At 40.8% G+C, this 14,700-nt stretch overlaps 1 protein-coding gene across 1 annotated transcript in view; it reads left to right on the top strand.

Moving 5' to 3' along the window:
- The window catches only part of LOC146344138 (cyclic nucleotide-binding domain-containing protein 2-like), a 59,593-nt gene that overhangs the window by 17,465 nt on the left and 27,428 nt on the right, over positions 1–14,700 (top strand). Inside the window, exon 7 of the mRNA XM_084856729.1 lies at positions 12,001–12,065. Coding sequence (XP_084712855.1) covers positions 12,001–12,065 — 65 coding nt within the window. The remainder of the gene's footprint in view (positions 1–12,000; positions 12,066–14,700) is intronic.

Genomic DNA, 14,700 nt, shown 5'->3' on the forward strand with positions numbered 1-14,700 from the left:
CACCATCTGCGGTGATCTTGGAGTCCAAGAAAATAAAATCTGTCACTGCTTCCATTTCTTCCCCTTCTATATGCCAGGAAGTCATGGGGCCAGATGCCATGATCTTCGTTTTGTTAATGTTGAGTTTCAAACCAGCTTTTGCACTCTCCACTTTCACCCTCAACAAGAGGCTCTTTAGATCCCCTTCGCTTTCTGCCAGTAGGGTGGTTTCATGTGCGTATCTGAGGTTGTTGATAATTCTCCCGGCAATCTTAATTCCGACCTGTGATTCATCCAACCCGGTGTTTCTCATGATGTACTCTGCATATAAGTTAAATAAGCAGGGCGACAATATGCAGCCTTGTCGTACTCCTTTCCCAATTTTGAACCAATCGGTTGTTCCATGTCCGGTTCTTACTGTTGCTTCTTGACCCTCGTACAGATTTCTCAGGAGACAGGTAAGGTGGTCTGGTACTCCCATCTCTTTCAGAATTTGCCAGAGTTTGTTGTGATCCACACAATCAAAGGCTTTCGCGTAGTCAATGAAGCAGAAATAGACGTTTTTCTGGAATTCTCTTGCTTTCTCCATGATCCAGCAAATGTTGGCGATTTGATCTCTAGTTCCTCTGCCTCTTTGAAACCCAGCTTGTACTTCCAGTAGTTCTCGGTTCGCGTACTGCTGAAGCCTAGCTTGTAGGATTTTGAGCATCACCTTGCTGGCATGTGAAATGAGCGCAATTGTACGGTAGTTTGAACACTCTTTGGCAGTAGCCCTCTACAGATATTTAAAGGAATGGAATGAGTACTTTTCTGATTTTCTTGGCATATTAGGAAGAAAAACTATGTAATGAAAACTGCAGTTTTGAACACTTACCTTAGAGTAAGCCCTATTGAACATAATGGGATGTAATTTTTTAATAAACATGCATAGGACTGGACTGCACCTCACATTGAAATTATTATTGGCTAACTGGGAAGGACCTATTCCCTTATCTATAGTGTAAAGAAAAATATAATTTCCTATACATTTTCTAAGCATATTACTCCAAATTTATTCTCAAGAAATCTCTGTGATTCACAATCCTTTCTACACTAGCTAAGAGAAATGAAAAATTAGAGAAGCATTTGGTTTATTTTTGAAATTGTTATGTATCTCTCTACCATGTTTTGTCTACAAAGCGTCTACATTTTGGCTTGTAACCAATGTTAGTCCTTCTTAGAACAGACCCATTGAAATGAATGGAGATGTAAAATTTCTAGAGATGTGAAATTTCCGGAAACTTTAAAGCCATGGGAAAAAACAGCCAGTTTGTTCAAGGGGAAATGAAAATTTTGGGAAAAACTGAAAAATAAACAATACTTTTTTTTTTTTAGCTTTCTTTACAGATCTAAAGTCACTTTGTACAGCCTTCCCCAACTTGGTGCCCTCCAGTTGTTTTGAACTTTAGCTTTCATCAGCCTCAGGCAGCATGGCCAATGGTCAGAAGTGTTTCAACCCAAAACTTCCGGAGGGTACCAGGTTAGGGAAGGCTGCTTTAGGAACATAAAATGTATTATCTATAATTGGCTTTGCTCATACAATTATCATTTTTTAAATTAAAAACATTTAAAAGTAAACACAGTAATTTTGTAATTATTTTCTGACAAAATATGTATTTAAATTTAATATACCAAACATGATAATTTAATGAGCAAAGCAAGTTATAGATAACGCATTTTAAGTTCCTATTTTATGTCTGACCAATGGGAACTTCAAGTAATCCCTCAAATGTATTAATCATCCTAGAAACCAGAAGGAACAGGAAGAACTGGAGGCAGAGGAAGTCTGGTGTACAGCATCTGTTCATGTTTGTAAAGAAGTTCCTAAACCTGTCCCTGTTTGTGGAATGGAGTTAGGGAAATCTGGTCTGAAAAAACCATAGAGATTTTATTTAGCTGGGAAAGACTCAGCTTACGAATTGTAAGCAACCATAGTTAGTTTTAGATTTAAGGCACAATCCTATGCATATTTAGATTTAAAAAGTCTCACAGCTCCCAGTATTCCCCATCCAGTCATGCTGACTGGGGAATGCAGAGAGCTGTAGGACCTTTTTCTGTCTAAACATGCATAGGATTGTGCCCTTAAGCAATCTCAGCCTGTTATTTGAAGAGTGAAGTTTTATTCACTTTTTGTAAATAATTTCTGTTAATGAACATTCTATTTTTTTTGTTCATTTTGAAAGGTTGTCTCTCGTGGTGGTGTCCACCCCACACCTATGCCATAGGAACTAGGCTACCAAGTTTCTTTTAGGTAGAGACGTTTTATTCTAGTGGCAGCAGTTCAAAGGTTTTATAGCTGAAGCAGCATTTCCTAGTGGTGAAGTCTAGTTCAGAACTATATTTAAACTGTGGCAATGAGTCCTGTGCACCCACATCTCAAAATTAATTTAAAAAACCATAGCTGTTCGATTGCATCTGGTGGCAGAGTGGGATAACCTATAGTGTTTCTCTTACATGAGTTTTAGAGCTATTCATTGGCTTGGTTCACACCTGATGAGAAACCACTATGGGTGAATTTCCCCATGGGTCTTCTCATTGCGGCGATGGCTGCCATTTTGAATATCTGAGCCACAGCGGGGGCTCACTGTATCTTGCTAACAAGGGTAGGTTGTGGGGGTGGTTAAAAAGTCACCCAGAACCCATGGCCTGCTTTGGGGTTGTGGGTGTCTTGTTAACCACCCCAGCGACCCACCCTTGCTGTGCTCCCACGTAACGACAAGGTATGATGCATCTCTGCTTCAGCTCAAATATTCAAAATGGTGGCCATTGTGATGAGAAGCCCCACAGGGAAATTCACCCATGGTAGTTTCTCATGACATGTGAATTCACCCACTGACTGCTACAGCATCCAACCAGAACAAGCCCAGAAACACAGGACACTGTAGAACAAAACCCAAATTGTCAAGAATGCACATTTTCTTCCATATTATGACATGATGACTCTACTCACATGTTGAAAAACTGAGCATGACTTGGAGCATCCCTAAATGTCTATCAGTAAAAGATACAATAGACCAATAATTTTAATAAGGAATGAAAGAAATAACTGTGCTGGGAATTTTACAGGGAGGATTAAAAAAATATTTTCCCCATGGCTTCATTATTTCCATAAAGTTCACATCTCTAGTCTTTTTATAAAATCTTATTACATAGTTGTTAGAAATGTTAGAAATCATTTGTGGAGAGTAAAGGCTGGGTAACGATATATAAACACTTCGTAGTAAATATTTTATTCATCATTCTAAAATAACATATTTCATAATCCAAAGTTGTTCAATTTTTCAGATAGAAACAAAAACAGTTCTTGGGGGGGGGATTCTGTTTTTTTTCCTTGCCTTAACATCTCTAGATACAACAACCCTTTATTTTGTTTTTAAAGCTGAAAACAGTATTGACAGGTATTAAATGAACTCCTTGGGATAACTCCTTAAATAAAAGTATTAAAAAACAGAAATTCCTATTTTAGCGAAGAGGTAGGAGGCATATTGCAAAGTCTCTAGCAAATAAATGGCCTAGATATCATTAATATAATGATATATCACGTTTAATGATATATCACGTATATAATTAAACATAGAAGAAAGCCTGTTGGAATCTTTGTAATCATTGGCAGAATCATTCCAGCAGCGACGTTACACATCCTCCTTTAAATTTTAGTAGAATGTCTATAGCATTCTTTTTTATGCACCACTTTGAATCAAATTGAGGTTGTTCAGCAGCAATAACAGTAGATGGGATGTGTTTTCCACATGTTCTTTACTTATTGCATCTCTCTCTCTCTCTCCTTCAAATAATTTGATTTTGCAAATTCACTTCTTCCGAGAAAAGGAGGTGTCTGCTAGTCACCTATAGGAATGCCTAGCTCAACTAAGTTTTATGTATGATTAATATCATATTAATAATTTTAGACTTAGTGATGCCTTCAGTCATCTTATTTTATATTGCAAGCATCTGAAGCTTAAACTCTATAGGAAGATGCCTACTTAGGGGAATTGAATAATGGAATAAAGAAATAAAAAGGTACTTTAAAAGCCTTCTAAATTTCTGAGGTTGTGGGAGGGGGTAGTTATTCATAAATGCTTTCACTTCACACTGAAAGCAATGCAAATGAATGGCCGCACAAAAACAAAATTCATGGGCTTTCTAAAGGATGTTGATTGTATTATCCAAGATGATTTACTAACATGGTGGTTGTGTGTGGATTAGACCTTCCCTGTTCATCAAAGTTATAGCCTAAGCTTAGTCCAGAGGGATCACTTTTTAAAACTGAAAAGAAAAAACCACCCACACCGTAACATTACAGCTAGGCCAGGAAATGGTAAAACGCAGTAGAATCCTGTAGCACCTTACAGTTCCCCTCAGTATCTGATCTTCAGCAATTCTATTCATTTTCTCTTCCACTCAGCACAGGTAGTAATTTAATGTTACACGATACCAGCAAGATAAATTTGAAATGCGTTATCTATAATTTGTTAATGTTACCATACCTTGCTTTTCTTTCCGTTCATACAGTATTACATAGGGCAAATTGCTTCAAATTGACACAACCAGCAACCATTTGGAAAGCATCAATCTGAAGAGTTGATTTTCATTTTAATAATAGAAATTGTTTCACATATTGAAACCCTGGCTGAGGTCTGGGCAGGGCCAGTGTCAGCACCTGGTACCCCTGGGCAGCTGCCAGGGCCCTAGGGACCCACTGCTAATGTCTGCCCTGGATAGGGATGTGCAGATTTTGTTAAATCCATTCCATCTGTGTTTTGCAGATTGTCAGGTGTCTTTCAGTTTGTCATTGGCTCATTGATAGAATCAGACTTTTTTTAGGGAGGTATGAGAATTTCGTTCCTGTTTGCAAATGCACATTTGCGGTAATCTCCCCCTCAAAACTAAAAAAAAATGGTCCGTAAGTCTGCAGAATCCATGCGACTTGGAAAAAGCAGGTCAGAGTCACAGAAATCCAAACTCATTTGAGTCTGTTGCGTATTTCTTGGACATCCCTAGCCCTGGCCCTCCTTTTTTTCTAGCCCAGCAGTCCGAGCCATACCTTACAACCCTTTTTAATTTTCCACAATACCCCTGACCTGGGCATTGTGTTATAGGGCATGGTGGTAGTGGTTAGACAAGCCACCCAGTTCTGCTTGAAGCACTGCCACTACACCCAAAGAAGCCTGCCAGGGTCCACTAACAGAGGAGGAGACCACTAGGGGACTTGGCCTGTGGCTACCTCAAACCTGGAGCCAGCCGTGGTTCTAGATCTGAGCTCTGGCAAATCCTGCCTCAGAGGAGTAAGGGTGTTTCTACATTAAGCAAAACCCCCACAAAAATCCACAGCCTATCTGAAGCCTCCCGCTTTCGATTTCTTTGCGGGATTAGGAAGGGCTCCTTTACACGGCAGACACCAGACACGTGGTTTGAACTGAGGGAGTGCCTTCCTCCCTCCCTGGAATGTGGGGTGGGGGGGTTCTTGTTTCTGTAGCTTAACTTCTGCTGTACTCTTTTCTCACAGCCCCCAGGAAACCTCTGACTTGCTTCTGAGTAGACATAAAATGTATGACTGTGCCGTAAGTCTGCAACCCTTGGCACACTTACATGGGAGTAAACCCCACTGAACTCAATGGGACTTACTTCTGAGTAGACATAAGATCGCACTGTAAGTCTGCAACGCTCAGCACACTTACTTGGGAGTAAGCCCCACTTAACTTAATGGAGTGCTCTGAATCAACAGAGGACGTTGCTTCTGAGCTTGGTGGGGTGGGGGATCAGATTTGTCTCCCTTCATTGCAGGGAAGCATTTTACCCTCTCCTCCCTCCAACTGAGAAATGTGCTCAATCATTTACATGGTAGACACCTGGGAATTGAGGAAAGTCTTTCCTCAGCAAGACTTGAGCGGACGCAGGAGTTGCAATCAACAGGTGATTGCAACTCTTGCCTTCGCGCCTGTGAAATCTGTTCCTGCACACCCCACTCCCATCCTCAATGCCTTTGTCATCCTGACCGCATGCGTCCCCAGTGACTGAAAGCAAACGCCCACAGCAGGCGGACAGAGCAGTTTCTTCCGCTATTGGAGAATTTCACGGGGCGGTAATGCCGTTCCTGTTCCATGGGCTGGAAAAAATACTACATTTATTGCATTTGGGGAAAACATGGGATAGGCTGGGGGAAATTGCGGGAGACACCCTGGAGGGTAACAGCGTCATGTAAAGAGCCCGCAAACTTCAACGACAGAGCCATCTCAATAGCAGGATAAAAGCTCCGTGTGATGAACCCCTAAGCCTTTGTAAGGATTGCATGTCATTCTGATTATTCTCAAGATGAGAAAGAGCTATCTAATAATTAGATTGGATTGACAGTAAGTTGATGCAGTATGTTTTATAGAGGTCTATTAATCAGCTTGATGGATCCTGGATGTTTATTCTTGAAAACATTTGGATGGAGAGTTGTTTAGAGACACTTAACTAAAATTGTTTACAAATGTTTTATGATTCATCTCATAAAATCCATATCGTGGCTTTGGAACACCTGCTGCATATAAAAGAAATGGTAAAAGCTGGATTTGTCAGGCCTATCTTTCTTTTCACTGTCATCCAGTGTAGTGCCCCATTCAGCCATGAAGCTCTCACTGAGAGACCTTGGGCCATTTGCTATCTCAGCCTAACCTACCTCACAGAGTTATTATGCAGATAAAATGGGTTGATGGTATGCTTGCTGGAGGAAGTGTAGGATAGAAATATGACTAAGGGCACAATCCTATTGGAATAGGCAGCCACGTCCGAACTCAGAGGTGACTGCCTACCCAATGCAGGGCAGGAGCAGTGCAGAGGGGATCTTCTCCACACTTCAGCTGCCCTGCATTTGCACCCAGACAGCCGATTTTGGCCGTCTACCTGTGGGAAGGCGGGGTGGTGGTGGTGGAGGCCAGATGGCACATAAGAAGCATCAGAAAGGCACTTCCACCTGCCCCCAGGAATGCCCTGCTTTTGCTGATCCATGCTGCTCTTACTAGTGTGGGGCCGATCTGCACTGTCTATGAGGCAGCACAGGAACGTGTGGAAGTCAGTTCTCAGGGAACCGACCTATCCTATGGCCATCTAACTGCTGACTAGTGGCCATAGGATTGCGCCCTCAATAAATAAGCTTCCCTTACTAGTGAGTTTTGCTTCGTTCTGGTTAATCTGAGAGCCCTAATCAGTTTGAATGACAATACTGGACTATTCACTAATGTGCTAGGAAGATATGATCATCCTTAGTCTGTGTTACAGTAGATACCCTAATCTCACTGCCTCCTCCCAACTTTCCCTACCCATCAAGAAGCATTTGAATGACGATTCTTTCTTTACCATATAGAACCTTTGGCACAGTGTCCCTAAGGGCATCTGTTTTCCCACTGCAAGTGGCTTGCTTCACTGGAAGCAGGACAAACAAGTCATTGGACATCTCTACACCAGCCTAAAATCCTGCATTTAAAACGGGGCTTTCTGCTTCCATTTTAAATGCAGGATCACAAAGACTCCCTTTTTCACGTGCTTCCTTTTCCCCCACCCCCTTCCCCCTCCTTCTCCCTGTGTCTGAGTCTTCCATGATCTTTCATTGATCTTGCTCCTCTTCTTGCCGCTTTTACTTTTTTCATGGAGGAAACTGAAGCAGAACACAACGGGGTAATATGATAGCTCATCATCTGCGATTTATTTAAAAATGGAACAAAGGACATTTAATGCAGGAGATGCCTTGAATGATCACGGCGTCATGTAAAGAGCCTGCAAACTGCTGTGAAGGAGCAATCTCAATCGCAGGATAAAAGCTCAGTATGAAGGAGCCCATTATGTGGTAATGCTTATCCTGGACTTTACCGCTTCAGACTATAGATGGGGAAAATCACAACTAAATGTCTACCCTCTTCCTACCCCTTCTTTGAAAAGCTAATTGCACATGGAAAACTAGATATTATAGAAACATTTTCTGTCCAAAGTCTAAAGTGGTACAGGAACAGTTTTACACACTGTTTTGTGTAGAATGGAATTTTAACATGATTACATATAGGGGGAAAAAACTGGTGGGAGGAACTATCCTTTCCTTTGCAAACACAGCTTACATATACACTTTTTATGCTTCATGTCTATATATCTCCTTCATGAAAATGTTACATAGTTAATGCGCTTATATGCAATGGTCCTGATTTGTGTTGTCAACACATTAGATAGGAACTGGACTTGTTCAAGTTCAGTTCCATTACACTGGAATTATACAATGATTTTGCTGATTGTTCTCTATGTTCTAAACATTTTTGACATAATGTAAACATCCTCCTGTGGTTACTATGAGATATGAATTGTGAATCTGTTATATTATCATTATAACATGATATAATGTTAAGTTTGTTATACTGTAGAAAAATATTGCCAAGAGATTGAAAAGGAGCATTCAGAGAAAATAAAATACGAGTTTTCTTTCCTTTAGTTTCTAATCCCATTCTGGTCTAGATCCAAAATGCACTTAAATGCTAGAAGTGAAAGTTGGTGGTTTCTCTTTTGCACACAGGTATATTTAGTTTTCCATTAGCACAACTTATTCATATATTTCTGTAATGATTCTCATTAGAGGATTTCCATGACGCAAGCATCTAAATATGTAGAAGTGCTATGTGCGCATGGTAATGGTGAAGGAACATTATGCTGGTGAGCCTAACAGTGGAAATTAATCCCTGGGAACATTTGTGTCACATTCTCAGGTCTGCCATTCAAACAGTGTAGTTGCAGAGCAATCCCCTTGTGGGATACACTGTGGAAATAAAAAAAGTATATTGTGGGTTTTGAGGGCTGTTTCTCACAGTAATTTTTCTGATAGGCTTTCGTAACATAAATGTCAGGAAATGACCAGAAAAGACATGCCTTTAAAAATTGTGCATTGTCCGACCTAGCCCCCAGAAGCTGATTGCCTGAGCACGTATCTGACACAAGCATCTAAATATATTCATTCATACATTCCAATTCCTATTGCCAGTCCCTTTTTGGGGGGATTGTTTTGCGGTAGCTGGGATTAAGGGCAATAGGTATGTAGAATTCTAGTAAGTATCATATTTTAATCTGATTTAGTATGCTTTATGTGTTTTTAAAACACACACAATGTGATTGTTACTCACCCTAGGCATCTGGTTACACATTCAAATAAGAAATTTCCCTCCATTCCTATCCTCCACAACCCTGGTGTTGCAGGAGGGCCAAAGAGCTGTAAGAGAAGCACCATCAGCTGGCTAGTGGGCACTTCTCTAGAATGCCAGCACACAGTGGGTGGGCCTGCCCACTCATCTATATGGTCATGATTCTCAAAACGATTTTAGCCTGTAACCCTAAATCTAGTCACTTATGTATATGGTTGTTTATGGGGCAGTTTTACATTTTAAAAACACCCAAAATTTCTTTTATTTAGCATTAGCATTCAGTCTTCTAACATGAATGGAATAATTCTATTTAAATGTGATATAAAACTGTTCCAGTAGAAATATGCCGGTGACAAACTATGCACTCCTATTCCATGTAATCAGTCTGACAAAAAAACCCAGTTACAGTGTTTCCAAGCAGCAGCTAGACACAAGCAATGTCATACCTTTAAAAGTGACAGACTCCTCCTATATGTCGTAAGTGTTTAATTCTCAGAGGAAACAGCAATAATATCAGGTCAGGTAGGTGAAAAAGACTTCTGAAAAAAACCCAACCCTTCTGACATGACTTACGTGGAAATGAACATTTAAAGAATGAGAGTGTTAATGCTTGGAGAATTTCTCCATGCATTTTTTATAACTTCTAGCTTTTGTAGCTGAATGTGTAGTGAATGAAGATTCAAGTGGTTGAGTCATCATGCTTGTAGTGCTGCCAGTTTCCAGGCATTAATTTTAATTATTTATGGGTTTTGCTGATAGATGTTACGGCACATTTTAGAAAATGAAGATTTTTCCTGATTCAAGTCAAGGCCTATCCACCTGGCACATTGGCTGAAGTTAGGAGAAGTAGAAATGCTGTTCCACTTTTGTCTTCAGATCAGAGCTTCTCTCTTACATTTTTGCCCTTCAGGTTAGCCATACTGTGGGCAAGAAAAACACAAAAGTCATTAGCTTTCACTGACCCTACATGTAACGAAGTAAACAGACACGATATTGGGGTTAAAGAGAAATATTCACGCCCCAAGCTTCAATGCCACTTGAATAATCAGATAGAACCAGAACAGCAGGAACTGCTAATCACACTGGCAAGTAACACTGTTTTTCTATGTGGCAAATACTAACCAATCAAAACTGCAGTGCAATTTGTAGTGCTGCTGTAGTGTTCTGTATCCAATCAGCATTGGCCATGACTTTGCTACATTCATTCAATGTTTAAAAGCTTTGTTTGAATTGTAAACGAGGAAAACCTCCTTACAAGCTGCTTGTAGGAATCTCCGCATACTGCTTTCTTCTTTTGTTTTCTTTCAATAAAGAAGTGAACGCTCATCATGCTATAAAGATTTCTTTGACAAATCCCTGTTCATGTATTGTCGTGTCATGCTAACCTGGCAAGTGTGGTTATGCTAGGGTTAAACAGCCCTCACATAATCCTCAAACAGACCGTGGGTTATACAAGGATTGTTTAACCCTCACATAACCCAGACTCGCCGGGTTTGCACAACACAACCTCCAAGTGGGTGTTACATATTTAACATGGCAGCAACATGTGCCCTGCACACACTGTGCTCTCACCGTGGGGTACATAACCCATAGTGGGCTATTGTGTTGTGCAAACAGCTCCAATCTCTTAGTGAAGGTTAAGAGATTGGGAAACACTGAACCGGCTTGCACATCACAACAGTCCACTATAGGTTATTTAATCCATGGGGAGGCTGTGGCACATGTAGCCGCCATTTTGCAAATGCAATCCCCTTTTGCAAACATGGGCTAAGCAACCCTCACATAACCTTAGAACAGATCATGGATTATGTGAGAGTTGCTTAACTGTTGCATAACCCACACTCGCCGAGTTCAGATGACACAACAAACCCTGGGCAGGGGTTGTATATGCATGTCATCCAAACCCAGATTGAGAGTTCGGTGGCCAATTACACATTGCCAAAAAAACTACATTTGTATGTGCTAATGTGTATGTATAGATGCCAATTTAGAAATAATTGCTATAATTTAAATAACATTTGTTAGAATTTAAATAGAAATACAGTACATCACAACATAGTGGGAAAGACTAGCCAGGTGACCTGTGTGTCTGCTTTCCAGGTGCTAATTGTTGATGGGCAATGTCAGGGCCCCTGCTCTTCCTTGGTTCTTGATCTTTAAACTGGTCTTGGGCTGGACAGCCCTTCAAATAGAAGACCGTCCTTTGTAAAGTAGGACACATCGCCACTCTCATTGAGAGTAATCCACAGGCTTACATGTTCCTTCCTGCTCCCTCCTCTGCCATGCAGTTACCTCCTTCCTTCACTTTTCAGCATTATCCATACAGTAGAATTGCATTTGCTCCATGGCTAATGCTAATAAGGCTTTGGTTTAAGCCAGCCTCCAACCCTGGTTTTAAATTTCAAGGTTAACCATAGTTACAGTTTAATTTGGTGCAGTTACAACACTACAGTATGGATAACACTGAAAAGGGAAGGTAGGTAGAATTCACATGGGGAAGAGATAGCAGGAGGGGAAAGGAGTGTGTAACCCATGGAATACTCTTAATCTTTTAATCATAGTGAAGAGTTTGGATGGATTATGTCTTTACCCCACTATTATGGAGGCTCCAAATAGCTAACAATAAAAGACGCATAAAAACAATTCTAAAGCAACATGTTCATCATATCAAAATATGACTCTGGGGAATTGGGCCATGTTAAATCACAGCATTTAACCCATGAAAGTTTGCTGAAATAGAAAGGAAATCTTCCCCCAACCAATTTGTGCAGTTATTAGACATTTAGAGTTGCCTCCTTAAATATAACTTCTACTTTTCATTTAACAGGATTTTAAATGTATTCTTGCCAACATGAGATGTGAACAGCACCGTGCAACATGTCACTTTTTAAGGTAACACTTTTTACCTCTAAAAACCAGTGCTTTAGAACAGGTGTGGATAAAATTCAGACTGCTGGAATCTACTTTGCTTTTTTATTTGAACCCAGCAACCAAAATCAGGAGCAAAATGGGGGTTGAGCCAATTACTAACTGCGCCCCATCAGCCATACACATGAATAACCTGCATATACAAATACAAATCTTTATCTGAGTTAGTTCAGATTAGGGATTATAACAAACAGGAGATCCTGATCCACCTTCTGCCTGCCCTTCCTTTAGATTATGGCTACAATCATATGCTTATTGACATGAACATAGGCCATATGACATCAATGAATAGACGTGTGACAACTAGTTAGAGGGCTGCAGCCTGAATGTGAAGGAGAAAATCTGTTTTATTCTTGTTTTATTTAAAATTAATGTTTAGGCTGACTTTAAGAGTGGAATCCTCCCATAATTCATAATTACATCACCATCAACCAGAGCCAATACATGAAACTTAGCCACTAACCTGTCTTGAGGTACAGGGACAGTATAACAGCCAAATTTGTCAGTCAAATTTATTGATTGTAACCAATGGCCATTACAGTATAAATCACAAAACATTATATATACATACACACACACACACATACAGACACACTGGAACAAAATTTTACAGCACATTGTGGAAGTTTATCGAGGATCAGATATATCATTGTGCTGGGGTTTTTATGCACAAATGCGTGTCAAGAAGGACAGCCTGTTTTCCACCAGAAGATTAAGTCAGTCTGTCACGTCTGATGTAACCACCTGGGATTGTGTGTTATCTAGAGGCTCCGCAGCCCCTTTGCTCAAGGCTGGGCTCAGCCCCTGCTAATTGGGAAGTGAGAACAGCTGGAGTTGGTGGGGAGTTCCAGCCTCTTGGAGGCAAGGGTGGTCCACCCAGGGCCTGGGCCAGTGGATGGCTGAAGGAAAATCTGCCCTGGGTTGCCAGGGCTGGGCTTTAAAAGAGGGCTGAGGTCGAGGCATGGTGTCTCCCTTCATCCTGGTGGTCCAAGACCTGCAGATGGCTGGTTGCTATCTGGGGAGATCCATACTTAGGTATGTAAGGATAGGCCAGGTAGCTTTATTATTTTGCTTGCGTGTGCGTTCATGAAGCTCTCTGTTTATAGTTAAGTGATTTGGCTTTGTACCCTCTTGTGTAACTTGTTATTTCCATTCTTCCCTTTCCCTCTAACCTTTTTTTGGTCTTAATAAAACTTGATCCAACTTTTAGTTGGTATGATCTCTCTGCATAACCTCAGTGCTAATTTCAGTGCCTCTTGGCTTAAGAGGGTGGTTACTGGGTATTTTGGGAGACTGAAAGGCCGGGTTTGGCCAGACCTGTTTTTAGGAGGAGGATCCCGGGATTGTGTCCTGAGTGGTCCTCCCTTGCAGGGAGGTTGGGACCACTCCCGGCGGCTGGGATCTTCCTTCCCTCCCCTTCACAATGGGTAAAGACAATGAATAAATTTGTGAAAATTGCTTCTCTCCGCCTCCCATTCATGGAAACCTCCAATGGATCAAAGAGTCTTTCATGAACAAAAGGACAACATTTTATTTAACCCAATGCATTTGACTAATTCTCTTAACTTGTTCCTTGTTTCTCATTCTTTAGGAATTCTGCAATATCATTTTAAAACTTAATTTTTCTACAGTGAAGGAAAGAGATTATAAAAATGAAAGCTATGGGCCCTGGGATTCTATGAGAAGCCCTAGGGACAGACCAAACTTGCTTGTAAATCATACATTACCCACCTCCTGACTTGTGGCATGTCTGATACTCTTTTCAGAGTCTTAGAAATTTGACAAGACTGTGAAACATGCCAAAACTGTCTTGCACAGTAAACTATACTTTTCAGATATGTTTAATATTTCATATATTTCAGGGTTATTTTTGCTTCAAGACTTAAGGTCCATAATTAATGTACATCTGTTTTGATAGACAGTATGTCAAATATTCTCATATCTAACAGCAACTCAGATAATATTTGCAGATGTACAATGATAATTCCACTCAGGCAGAGCAATCCTATGGTCCCTAGGAAATTGTCTCAGGGACCATACGATATGATGGGCCCATATTGCTGTGACCATGGAAGAGCAGCCATTGTGTTGCTTTCTGCAGTGGCTGCAAGAGGGAGGGGAAATGGTCTAATCTCGGATACCCCATAGGCACTGCTACGACCTCGGGAGGGGGAATCCAGGGTCCAACAGCAGCCTTGGAAGAACTTGGTGAGAAGGAAAAGCAGGAGGTAGGGTGCGTAGGGAAGGGAGGGAGGAGGAGAGACTAGGATCACTGCTCTCTTCCCACCCTTCCTGGCTCCTGCCAATAAGGCATAGGATAGAAAGAGGGCTCTGAGATCTGCCGATTGAGAGCATTCATAGTTTAGATTACTTTTTTATTTTGATTAAGGTTACAATCCTATGTATGTTTAGACAGAAAAAAGTCCTACATCTCCCATGCTAGCTGGGGAATGCTGGGAGTTGTAGGACTTCTTTCTGTCTGAACATGCATAGGATTGTGCCCTAAAGGTACTTATTGTAAAGTGTGTGTTAAATTCGTGACATGAGTTTCTCTGCTCTTTCTATTAAACATTTAATTATTTATCCGCATGTTAATAAA

This window comes from Heloderma suspectum, chromosome 5 (genome assembly GCF_057233095.1).
Source record: "Heloderma suspectum isolate Gila_16-S chromosome 5, 16-S_ref, whole genome shotgun sequence".
Taxonomy (NCBI): domain Eukaryota; kingdom Metazoa; phylum Chordata; class Lepidosauria; order Squamata; family Helodermatidae; genus Heloderma; species Heloderma suspectum.